This window comes from Berghia stephanieae, chromosome 7, assembly GCF_034508935.2.
Source record: "Berghia stephanieae isolate SIO BIC M18660-M18661 chromosome 7, UCSD_Bste_1.3, whole genome shotgun sequence".
In the NCBI taxonomy this organism is placed as follows: Eukaryota; Metazoa; Mollusca; class Gastropoda; order Nudibranchia; family Aeolidiidae; genus Berghia; species Berghia stephanieae.
The window spans coordinates 42,890,959-42,904,540 of NC_088366.1; the positions used below are offsets into that span (position 1 = coordinate 42,890,959).

The 13,582-nt window shown below is 34.4% G+C and overlaps 1 protein-coding gene across 2 annotated transcripts in view; it reads left to right on the forward strand.

Moving 5' to 3' along the window:
- LOC144977282 (C-Maf-inducing protein-like) overlaps window positions 1-13,582 on the forward strand; it is a 58,528-nt gene that overhangs the window by 16,335 nt on the left and 28,611 nt on the right. Inside the window, exons 2-4 of one of the 2 annotated variants that reach the window (XM_078922327.1) lie at window positions 5,895-6,023; window positions 6,853-6,876; window positions 10,241-10,291. In XM_078922327.1, the coding sequence (XP_078778453.1) occupies window positions 5,895-6,023; window positions 6,853-6,876; window positions 10,241-10,291 (204 nt within the window). The remainder of the gene's footprint in view (window positions 1-5,894; window positions 6,024-6,852; window positions 6,877-10,240; window positions 10,292-13,582) is intronic. The other variant, XM_078922328.1, reaches the window with a different exon arrangement.

The following is a 13,582-nucleotide window of genomic DNA, read 5'->3' on the forward strand; positions in this document are numbered from 1 at the left end:
ACGAATTGTTTTGAAATCGTTGCAGTGCAGGCGTCTTTGCTTTGTTTTGTTGGGGGTTTTTTTATGTTTTGAGTTTTGGTGATTTTTTTTCTTTTCTTTCATTGATTGCCCGATATTTCATTAATTAATTGAATGATAATTAAATGCTTGATTTCAATTGTGATAGAATCACATGCTTGTATAACTTACTTCCGATAAATATTAAATTAAATTACTAAGTACAACTTCTGACACGGGTCTCTCTCTCTCTCTCTCTCTCTCTCTCTCTCTCTCTCTCTCTCTCTCTCTCTCTCTCTCTCTCTCTCTCTCTCTCTCCTCCCTCTCTCTCTCTCTTCTCTCTCTCTCTTATATATATATATATATATATATATATATATATATATACATATATATATATATATATATATATATGTGTGTGTGTGTGTGTGTGTGTGTGTGAGTGTCTGTGTGTGTGTCAATCCATCTATCTATTCTGATATCTTTCAGGACCCCTAGCTTGTATCCAATCATTGTTTTGCTTATTTTGCACATGAGATGGTGTAATTTGATATTATTTTCCCCTGTCTGCCATTAGTAGGTCTGACGTCTTTGTAGCCACTTGTGTCACAAGTGTCAGGTCACTGAATACTGTTATATCGGTGGATGTCTGTTTTTAGTTAAGGGTACAAATTGGGTCAGTTTGGGTGACAATTATCAATAACCGTGTTTTTGCTGAATGAATAGTTTAAAACAGTAAAAAAAATGCAATTCATTACCCCTACCCGACGTTATTGCGCTCAAATTCTGATAAATATTGGATTTTTCGCAAAACTGTTATCTTAATCAACGTAAACATTTTTTGGGATGTGGCCATTTTTAAAATGTTAATGCTAGAGCTTTGAAATTTGGAACTAAAATGAATAGCTGATATGTTACTACAAATAGCTGGCTATTTTGATTTTGTTTTTATTGAATAGTTTTCGAGTAAAAATATTTGTCTTTAAATATTGTCAAAAAAGTGAATTAATTTAATTTTTTTTAAAAGCCTTTGAGAGTGAATATTTATAAAATATGTTTGTTTTAACTATATTTATATTTGCAAAGACAATGCGGTATTTAAAATTCTTTTGACCTATGTGACCGTTAATGATTGTGATTATGATTATGAATTGATAAATAGAAAATAAATAAATGAAAAATGTAAAGTACTAAATATATATATAACATGTATAAATAAATACATGTGTCTTGCTTGTCTAGTCGTGTCCATAAAACAGAATGTGGTATAGAATAGAGTTAATATTGCGTTCAAATCCACTGAAGTGCTCAAATGCGATTAGAAAATGGCATAGTAACTTTTTCTAAAAGTCATTTTAATGTATTAAACATACAATTATAAATATTTCATCAAAACTAACATAATATAATAAGCAGTTACAGTTAAGAGAAGTGGTCAGGCTACATAATATAATATTGTGCTAATCCTAAAACCAGTTTCCGACAAACGCTTAAAACTGTCAAAGTTTTGAGTTTTTCTGACTTTGATCTATCAAATAGATCCCACATTCTTGGACCTCCAACAGAGAACGAGCCTTTCACCAGTCTGTAGCGGAAGAGGGCGTTTTCCATATATAATATTTCGGAATACAGCGTAAAGTTGAAATTATTGGATCCCTTTGGTGTAGGAGTATACTTCTATACATATACTGACAAAACGCATTTTCATTTTGGCCAGACGTTTTTACGGGAATTTATCAATCAATAAAAATCACCCAAAAAAACAAAACAAAAAAACAACAAAAAAACCAACAACAACAACAAAAACACAACAACAAATTGCTCTCTTTTTAATAGCGGATTGTTCACTTGGTGTAGTCAAAGCAAAGTGCATTACATGAGTCCCAGGCCAACAGCAAACTTCACACATGGTACTAGACATGACGCCTTGAAGGCACGATTACATTTTTTAAAATGCTGTATACGGCCATTCACTCATTTTACACCTGGGCACAGTTAGAGAATGTGAGTAAATAACGTTTTCCCAGGACCCAGGATACAACTCTGCGCCGCCCACAGCGGGACTTGAACCAATAACCTACAGGTCCGAAGGTGAGCGTCATTTCACAAGACTTCAAAGCTGCACAAATTAAGGCGATCGTCAACTGCTTGTCCAAAGTTCTTTGACCACAGAATTCTTTTATTTGAAATCATGGGTTTAAGTTTAAGAAATTTTGGCTCTCTCAATTAATCGATAGGTAGAGTAAATCTGACCAACATAAGTAAAATAAAAGGTGTTTTGTCAAGAGCATCTCCTTTCTGTCATTTCCAGACAAACTGTATCATTGTGATGATAGTAGATAATAGCGTACATTACACCGGTTCCGTCTTCCACTACATCATGACACTGTTATTATCCAAGTAAAGGGATTCCATGTCTCCCACCATCCCAACTCCTCCTCTTTTTCATTGAACTTTTATATTTAAATACGGGTCATTTAGTAAGCACAGAGAAGAGAATAATGGTCCGCTATGTGTGTATATATGTGTGGGGGTGTGTTATTTTTTTTTCCAATTTTCTTTATATTCTACAGACATCTTCTCCTTCTCCTCCTCATCCTCCTCCCCTGTTCTGTATATCTTTCACCCTCCCTTCTCTCAAATAGACACGTGTGTGTGTGTGTGTGTGTGTATGTGTATGTGTGCGTGTGTGTGTGTGTGTGTGTGGTATAAAATAAAAAAACACGAAATGAAAGTGCTCGACTATAATGTTAAAGGAACGGTAAATAATATATAAATGAAATAGAATTATTGTTTACATGGCATGCATGAAACATTACTGTAGAAGTAAACAATAATTCTATTTTATTATAAATATATATATATATATATGTGTGTGTGTGTGTGTGTGTGTGTGTGTGTGTGGAGAGAGAGGGAGAGAGAGGGAGAGAGAGAGAGAGAGAGAGAGGGAGGGGGGCGCTGTTGTTGGCTAGTAAGATGGTAACAAAGGCGTTTGTGGTGACAGTGTGGTACTAGTTGTGATAAGGGTAATGATGATGATGGTGGCGGTGCATTAGATTGTTTAGCCCTCGCGCGTTTTTCAAGAACCTTCAAAAATTCTGACAGGATATGGAAAATCCTGGGGACTTTGTTTTGTTGTTTCAGGGGTTTTTTTCGGGTTTTTTTTTTAGTTTAATCCTTTTTAATATGTTTTGCTTTGTTTTATTTTGATTATTTGTTTTTCCCCATCGTTGATCTTTTCCTTATTTCAATGTTAACCACTATCTTTTGAAAATGAATTAATCCCTTTTACTGGCATTATTGATTGGTTACTGTGGATTATGAGATGTTATGATGATTGTGATGGCAGGGTGTATTTATGATGGCGATGACCGTGTGGGTGGCTCGGCCGACTTTTTATATCCATTCCAAAGTGAAACGGGAAAATCATGATTAGAATAACAAGCTATGACAGTTCTATTTGCAGCCCTTTTACATACATTCTCTCCAACTCCAACCACCTGGAAGGATCATTGACCTCAATTGCTTATTTAGATAATGCCATCCGTTTTGTCTTTTCCATAACAAAATGTGATTTCATCATATTAGCCAGAAAACCTCTGCTTTAGATAGCTGCCGCATTGAGATAACCACCAGCTTGTTAAAAAGTATTAAACTTGACATTTCTTTAACCTGTCAACTTTGAACCTTTTGGATCGTGTTTTTTTCTTTTGTTGTTTTTTTTTTTTTTTTTTTTTTTTTGGGGGGGGGGGGGGGGGGGGGGGAGGTAAATGTTTTCTATCCAAAGTTAAAAGAATATGAATATTACTCGAAGTCGTCTTAATTCTGAGTTTTTGTGTTCGAGGATGGGCAGTTGTTAAATGTGACAGCTATTGTTTGTGTTTAGGCTGAAGCATTTTGATAACCTTCGCTTGAAGAAATCGGTTGTATTCACACATGATCGGGAAGATCGTTCCAGACTTTGATAGTGTAGGGTGCAAACGAATATTTGAAGATGATTGACTTTGTAGATTGGTGCTTTAATGTTTTTGAGTAGGTTTTTCTTTGAATGTGTGAATTTCGCTGAATGTCTGGTTGTTCTGGTGAGATAGCCGCCATTTTGTTTTTGATTTTGAATATAAGAGATAGTCGTTGTTCTTTCCGTCTGTCTTTTATGGGAGTCCATCCATGCTGTGTAATCATGCCTGCTGCTATGGGGACTGTAATCGAAGACAAATCTTGCAGCGCGGCGCTGTACAGCTACGATTGCTTTTATATCCGATTGTAGATGTGGGTCTCAAACTGAACTGGATTAGTTGAAGAAGTAATTAATTATTGTTAGTGTACGGAATTTGTGAGTAGTGGCTTTCAATCCGTCGTGATCAATTAAAACTGATGGTCATCATAACGATTGGTCGTGATACTATATGTATTACGACATCCTCTGCCCAAGTAATCAGATATCTTTCCTGTTCGGATGTGTTACGTGGCCACTTTTACCAGTTAACTGTCGTATTTAAAAATTTGGCAAGACAACTCGTCCTTCAAATATCGATCGATTTAAGTGACCCTCATCATGGCAAAAACTTTCAAACCTGGGACCTCCGCGAGGTCGATCGGGATTTGAAGGACGAGTTTTCTAGCCAAATTTTAAAATGCGTGTCTTTCCAGAGTGCGACAGCTAACTGGTTAATGGGTTAGACTTAGATATTTTCGATGGTATAATTTATAATTGAAGTTGGTTCTTGATATAATTGTAATATTGAAGTTTGTTGTTTATATCATAGTAATATTGAAGTTGTTTGTTGATATCTTATAATATTGAAGTTGGTTGTTTATATCATAGTAATGTTGAAGTTTGTTGTTGATATCATAGAAATATTGAAGTTGGTTGTTGATATCTTATAATATTGAAGTTGGTTGTTGATATCATAGTAATGTTGAAGTTGGTTGTTGATATCATAGAAATATTGAAGTTGGTTTTTGATATCATAGTAATGTTGAAGTTGGTTGTTGATATCATAGAAATATTGAAGTTGGTTGTTGATATCATAGTAATGTTGAAGTTGGTTGTTGATGTCATAGAAATATTGAAGTTGGTTGTTGATATCATAGTAATGTTGAAGTTGGTTGTTGTTATCATAGAAATATTGAAGTTGGATGTTGATAGTAATAGGAGAAAGTAAATCGTATCGTGAATCGTATCGTGTCGTTTCCATCCAGTTTCCATCGCTAAAAAAAGCATTTATTTATATTTTATCAATGTGTTATTTCCTTTATTTATTATTCAGTCATTCATTTATTTAATTATGTTTATTGATTGATTTTGAGTGTTTGCCTACCCCATTTGGAGTACTTTGGTAATCGTCAATCCAATGACAAATCGAATGGCCGTTAACAGGACATGTTATACCCAGTCGTGGTGTTTGATTGAAACTGATGGTGAAACGAGAAATTAATATCCCTCGTTCCACATTCATAACACACAGTCATTGTGCGAGGGTTCGAGCCAGCGACTAGATTGGACATGATAACAATGCTTTGAGGAGTGGCATTTTGAACACATTTTCATCTGTCCGCACAGCAGTAATTGGATAGCTGGGTCTGTTAAAGCTGATGGAAAGTATTTTGTTACGGGCTATCGCTCAACAAAAAGGGTAGCAAACAGTTGGTACTGTCAGAAACCAGCAGAAACTGTAATAAACTTGGCTCAATGGACCTAGCCGCTCGGATGAACAACTCTCTCCCACTGGAGATCATTTTAGACATAAAACAATAAATACTCTTGCTTTGCTGCTGTTGCTGATATTGCATCATCATCATCGATCATCAATCATCATCACTAAAACCACCACGACCGCCACCACCTTCGTCCATAACTATGGAAACGTCATGTTCTTTCCATTTCTTTCCCTCAGCCCACGGGATTCATGGAACTGGCAGTGTCCTACTCTACCATAGAGGATGTGCAAGTCGTGTCTCGATGGGACGCTGGACAGAAGTTTTGTCTCCGTATTACCGTACCCGATGGCTCCGTACTTTTGCAGGTGAGACACTTCACATACTCTCCTTTCCTTCTCAACAACAAACCATTCCCATTAGTATTTTAGTAACTCGTTCCAGTTTTGGAGCAAGGTCTGAAATATGGTGGCAAATTGTTGTTGTTGTTGTGGGTTTTTTGTTCCTTGAACCGTGCCATTTAAATTGATAAGGCACCAAAACAGAAAATGTTTGCACAGATGGAAAGGAAATTTCTATAGCAAACAAAACATAATGACTTCTAACAAAATGTGTAAATAAAAGAAGTAATTCAGAAAGAAAAAAAAAACAACAAAAAAATAAATACACGTTTGTCTCTAAAGTCGCAAACTGTTATATTTTTATCTTCTTTTGTTTTTAATCAATCACAATTACTATTGACCCACAATTTTTATTTATTTTAAGATGTAGTCTAGTATAAAAATGGCTAATAGTAATAGAGCCAAGAATGATATAAAAAGAAGATTAAAATTTGTATAAAGATTCGTAACTGTTTTATTCCCGAATTTTGATGGAGTTGTCCTCACTCATTTAATAATATATTAGATTTGAAAGCATTGATCGTTTAAGGTTGTGATGGAATGATTCTCTACAAATTGGTAGCGCTTCATTTATCAGCCATGGTGTTCCAGATCAAGATTTGGTCGAATGATCGGGGCTCAGCTTGTTTATAAAATAATGAAAATAATTGTACAGCAATCTACCACGGATAAACAATATCAATGCTTCACACGAGAGAAAATGGTAGAGTTGATTAAATGAAATACAAAATATACAAATGCATAAATACACGCACGTGGACAAGGTCACACTTCACGTCTTTAACATTATTTTCAGTTTAAAAAAAAGAAAGGTTATCAGGTAAGATTTATAAAACTTACTTAAGCCTTCTTAAATCTTTGATTTATATGGTATATGTCTCTGCATTTCATCAAGACTGGCTTTGAATTTCTCTCCACTCTTCTGCATTACTCTGACAAAATACCCTCTTTAGTTTCATTTCGGATACTAGTCTTTTATTTCAAATATTGTTCCATTATAAGATGGTCCCTCGATCTTTTTTTTAATATGGAATTAATTATCTACTTTATACTTAAAGAGTAATTTTTTAAAAATTCTATGTAAATATCAATGTGATAGTAATAATTTGAAATAAATGTATTTAATAGGTATTAGAAATTTCCAATTAAAAAAATAATTTTCTTTTGTTGATTTATTTGTTTGTTTGTTGTTGTTTTTTTGGAGTTTTTATTTTTGTTGGGGTTTGGGGGGGGGGGGTTGCTTATGTTTTATTAATTATTTTTTTTATTTTAAAAATGTTTGTTTTGTTTTTTTTGTTTTTTGTTTTGTTTTGTTTTGTTTTGTTTTAGTATTTTTAAAAAAATTTAGAGGATGTTTCTGAGTTCGTACACCACTATTATTGGTTGAAAGGAAAAGTGCCGCTCAGTGACAAAACGCCCATAATGTAACCATCAGTCTGACAATAATCTGAAACAAATTTACTGACTAGGTATTTAGACATGTCGAGTTTTGTTTTTTTCTCTTTATATATTTTTGTTTTGTTTGTTTTTGTTTTATTGTTTGTTTAGATTATGTTCCCGACAACAGTCTGTATACTTCGAAGTGAAAACTGCTCCTTAATGACTAAACGCCCTTTTCTATATTTAGACCAGAAATTATTTTACCTGAGCATAAATCGATAGATTATGATATATTATTTAACCCTTACCTGCGAACATATCATAAACTATACTGAGACTGAATTCTTTGGTCCAATATGTCTTGCTATGTCAGGAATATTTAATCTATCAATATGTAAAGTAATAATATCGGGCTAAAATGACGAAAAAGCCTTTTATCGGTTTTCACAGGAAAATTCACCAGTTTCGGCTATGTAGTTTTCCCTTGTTGTAACTCTCCTGCTCTTTCCATGGGATGTGCATTACCTTACTCTGACAAGATACTTATTTTTTCTTTGTTTTGTCCCGAATAAAATTTCATTTATATATGTCAATCGATGAAAATGACCCTCAACTGACAAAAAAGCCTCAAACCAAGAACTTCAAAACTGATCTCTGATTTCATATTTTTAGAGTCTATAGTTTCATTTTGTTTTAATCCATGGATCTAGGAAGGAAACATTTCCTGGACAAATTGAAAAGTAAAAACAGACGTACAACCGACAAAAAAGACCAAAAATAAAAATACAAACCACCCCCCCCCCCCCCCCCCCCAATAAAAAATCCCCTAAAAAACAAAACAAATAAACTCTGGTCACAAACAGCCAACACATTCTAATCATTCCCATATAACTATCCCATTCCAAAAATTCACGCCCCTTCATGACAACAGAGAGTTAATGGAATTCTTGCCCCCCCCACCCCCCTATGTCCCTAACCATCTTGCGACTCCTCTCTCGTCCCCATTGTCTAAAGAACTCAATTACCAATGCCATGCAAAATCATAGAAATTGATTTCCCACAATGCTATCTATCCAAACAAATTATACCCGACCGAGTCCCCAGTTTTCATCAGACAAGCTCCAGAGATTCCTATTAGACCTCTTCTCCATGTTCTGTCTCTATATCTCCATGGCTATTTTGTTGGTTTGATCTTGATTTCCATCCTCTTCCCCCATCACAAGATCTGCCTTCAGGATCATTGTTGTTTACATTTCACCAGTCTGTCATTAATAAACGAGTTTTTGTCTCAAATTCGGGTGGAAGCAATGTTGTATTTTTCTTCTCTTTCTAAATTACCTTTTTTACACCTCTCTTCTGTTCGTCCGCTTCAAATGGACATTGGCGAACAGAGCTTTTAAATTCCACAGGTTTTCACACCGTCATCGTCATCATTGTGGACTTGATGATGATGATGATGATAATAATAATAATAATAATAATGTTGATGAGGAAGAGGAGGAGATGGTTGGGATTATGATAATAAGCAATAATATTCGTGACACAGTTAGCGACCCCCCCCCCTTTTCCTAAAGGAGAAAGAGAGGGAGAGAGAGAGAGAGAGAGAGAGAGAGAGAGAGAGAGAGAGAGAGAGAGAGAGAGAGAGAGAGATGGAGAGAGAGAGAGAATATTTCTTTTGACAGATTGCAAAACGAGTTTGACACATGTCAATCGTGAGTGACTTCCTCTATTTTAACTGACGACAAAGACGTTGATTGATGTCACGACAAAGTAAATGGAAAAATAAATTGGTCATTCAATCTTTCTACAACGAAGAGGTTGTTCAATCCAATGCATTTTCTGGAAGGCCAAATATTCCCCCTTCAACTGCATAAGGTGATATAAAGGCATTGTTGAGGAAGTATTACTAACGCGAAAGAAAGACTGTCAAAAATGTTGATATGGACCGATTCGATGTAGCTTTCTCCTCTCGAAGACCATACCCAATTTTTGCAATAAAAATTAAAATGGTGTCTACACCTTTTCGAAGAGGCAGTATTGAAGTACGCTCACAGGCATTTTTTCAGGATGAGTCCCAATATAAAGAGAAAAACTGAGTCTACAAAAAAAAAAAAAAAAAAAAAAAAATTAATTAATAGATAAACAATAAAATAACAAAAAGCAAACAAATAAAAATATTTTTTTAAAAGGCACGTTTAGTGTTTTTTTGGGCCACCAAAACTATGACTTCAGCAATGTAATTTCTACTGATGGGACCTCAATCAAGCTCCATTTTCATGTATTGGAAATTTTGCGAGCGACACACAGATGGTGAGTGAGGTCTTATCTTTAATCGCCATGGTGCACGTTTAGTGACAATAGACCAAAATAACGGTCCGGTCTACCAATAAGAAATTAATCATTAAATTATAATGGAGATATTTTAGTTAATCTAACTAAAACTCCACGATCACGCAATATTGAGCATATGACATTTTTATTTCGTCAATTCTTGAACAATTACGCTAAATTCCAGGCTATTGCCGTAATTAGAAACGCAAGGTCCCGATAAAACAAAATTAGATCAAATTTAGTCCCGAATCTATAAAATAAAAAACAAATTCTTAAAAAATGGAAATATTTCTTGAGAAATAATTCTGTCGCAAAGTTAATAATCATAATAATAATAATAATAATAATAATAATAATAATAATAATAATAATAATAATAATAATAATAATAATAATAATAATAATAATAATAATAATAATAATAGTGATGATGATGATAACAAGAATAATGTAGGTTTTTTTTGTTTCCCCAGGCTAATAGTTCTTACATCCGTGACCAATGGCTCCATTCCATTCACTGGAAGGTAAGTTTTACCGTTGATTGGGTATTATGGGACGATGAAACCGGGGAGGGGGGGGGGGGGGGATCAGAATTACAGCCCCAAGTTGGTCGGGGGTGTCTTACATATTTTATTTCAACAATTAGACCACAGCCCCTTTAATTATTCTTTGACATAAGCACTCTCGTCGTAATACTGTATCACTGCACAAAGGACATGGCGGTTTATAATGACCAGTGAAAACCCCGTAGAATTTAAATTGACTATCAAATATCTCTCGTAATTTTTTTGTTTAAATCAACCTAAACAAGCCCTCAGTTCGTCATTTGAAGTCAATAATGCTCTGTTGATGTTCAAAAGTGATCTGAGCTCAAAACGTTCTCTTTTTATCATTTCTAGAATGAATCCGCATTATAAACAATTACTCTCTCAATTTTTTTTATGTTGTTGCGAAAATGAGAGTTACAGTGGTGGCATGACAAAATGTGTCACATAGTGAAAAAGAAAAAAAAAAGAAGATAAGTATAGAAATATTTCCTGTGTAAAATTCCTTATATATTTCGGGACAGTCACGTGGACTTTGGTACACCAAACCATAATTTTCTCCAGGTTTTTTTTTTGTATTCTTGCTCTTTTTGTTATTGTTTACACATCGAAAACAGTCAGCGCAACACCCGACACCTTTTGTTGGACCGTCACACGTGTTGCTTTCTTCTGTAAAGAATTAAGAAGCATTAAAGAGGGCGTGGCTTTTGCGGATTTTGTTTTTGTTATGTCACGGGTTATACTTTTTAAAAATTGCAATATGTTGCCAAATTTATAAAGTATGTAATCTTGAAACTCAAAAGAACCGGTTTACTTATAAAATAGGGGCACTCTCACCGTCATTCAAAACTGTAAAACTCCTTGCAATTTTTTAGGAGTTGCAGGGAATAGTCTTTAATGCTGACGTTTTTAAGTGTTTTCTCTTTTATTATATGTAAAGAAGCACCCAGTACATTCTGAGAGATTGTTTCGGTCTTGGACGCATCCATATATTATACGAGATTATATCTGTGGACTCAAACCATTCCTTTACCTTACCTCAAGTTTGGCAGGTTTGCTAAAGTCAAGGACAATATCGAGTCCCTTTTCACAACCTACCGATAACCATCATCATGTGGAACTAATAATCCTTGTCGGTGAAGGTTTACTCCTTAGCAATCATGAACCCTTGGAAAAAATGTCATAATCAATTACTTTTTCAATCATAACGTCCTTGGCTTTTGTGTCGCACGCTGACAAAACGGGGTTGGGTTTTTGGTGTTTTTTTTCATGTTTGCCTGAAGAATGTTTCTTCAGAATCGACCCTCTACTTGAAAACCAAAAAAAAAAACGAAAAGGACGACTCAAATGTGAGATTTTTATAGAAATGTCAGTTTTAAGACGTTTTGACGATTTCAGTAGTAGTTTTGTGGAAAAAAATATATTTTGTGTTTTGTCTATGTAATTACGGTAGTTTGTATTAACCATTTACAGGCAAGGCTCGATTTTACTCTTACCGAGCGATAGGCCACGATTTTCTACATGAAGATGAAATGTTGATTGTTGACAATTAATTTATAATGATCTGAGAAATCCTGAATATATATATATATATATATATATATATATATATATATATATATATATATATATATATATATATATATATATATATATATATATATATATTATATTATATCTGAATGTTATCACCAAGAGAGCAATGCGATCAGAATCGAAGGTCGCCTGTTGTGGGTCAAGTCCCATTGGTGTCGCCTTTTATGTACAATAGTCGTCTGGTTTTTCCTCTTTAGCAAGGTACTTTAATAATATTTTGAATAGACTAATTTCATTCCCCAAAGATTTTGACTGGGTTCTTCTCCAGATAATAATAATGTCGTGCCATATAGTATAAAGTCATTTCAATCGAATTGTAAGAATTTTAATTTCGCATTTGTTATTCTATGGGAATAGACCGACGTGTAAATACGGTAACCCGAATCGTATGGTCTTATAACGGAAATGCATGCTCTCAAATCAACATAAAGTATTGTCCATTACAACAGTGTTTAAACAATCCCGCAATTGCGTTCGATTATCAGACCTCCAAATGTGTACGTAGGAAATAGGCCCTACTCTTATTTAAACTCAGCGTGGCATTTTGAAAAGTTATGTTGTTCTGGACAAAATACATTTTTTCTTCCATGTCGGGCAGAAATTTTCCCTTCCATTACTGACTAATTAAGACCCTTCCCTCCCTCCCCCCCCCCCCCCCCCCCCCCCCCCCCAACTTGTTAAAAATCCTTAAACCTAAGACATAAAAGGAATGTGTGTATTGGGGAGGGGGGGGGGGTTTCAAAAAGTTCTCATATTAAATTTCATTTGACAAGTGGCATCTCTGTTCTTCGTCATTTCAACTTTTTTAAAAAGAAATAAAATGTGTTTTATCAGTGCATTGGAGACTAAGGGGCGGGGGAGGGGGGGGGGGTAAAAGGGCCGATTGATTTAAGCAAGAAATGAAGTTATCAACATACGTTCCTGCTCCACTCATTGTTCTGGATTGATTAAAGCCAGACCGTGACCTTAATGTACTAGTGTGGCGGGTCAGATTTAATGTCTTGGTATATGTAGGGTCATGTATGTCAAATGACCACAACCCTATGCCTTGGTTTTAATTATAGAAGTCTGAGTGCTTCACAATACATCATGTATTGATTTTGTCATGGTCCATCTTCTTGAAGGTCATTACGTGTTACCTGCGATATTGTGTTTAGATATTGTATGTGGATGTGTGTATGTGTGCATGAGAAAGGTTAGTGATTGTAGAAGATATATATATATATATATATATATATATATATATATATTATATATATATATATATATATATATATATATATATATATATATTATATATATATATATAAACATTTGAAATATAATTAAGATAGTTTGACTTCTTCCTGATGAGAGCAACGCTCGATAACAACGTTGTAGAAGTCAAACTATCTTAATTTATTTCAAATGTTTATAAATAGCTCCTTTTATACTAAAGTTGAGCACTATTATTTCATGGTTTTTGTTTTATAATTTATATATATATATATATATATATATATATATATATATATATATATATATATATATATATATATATAGAGAGAGAGAGAGAGAGAGAGAGAGAGAGAGAGAGAGAGAGAGAGAGAGAGAGCATTATTGTGGGCATGTATGTATCAGCTTGATTGCTTGTGGGTGTTTTGTATGTACCCAATCCCTCTCCAAAACCATCCT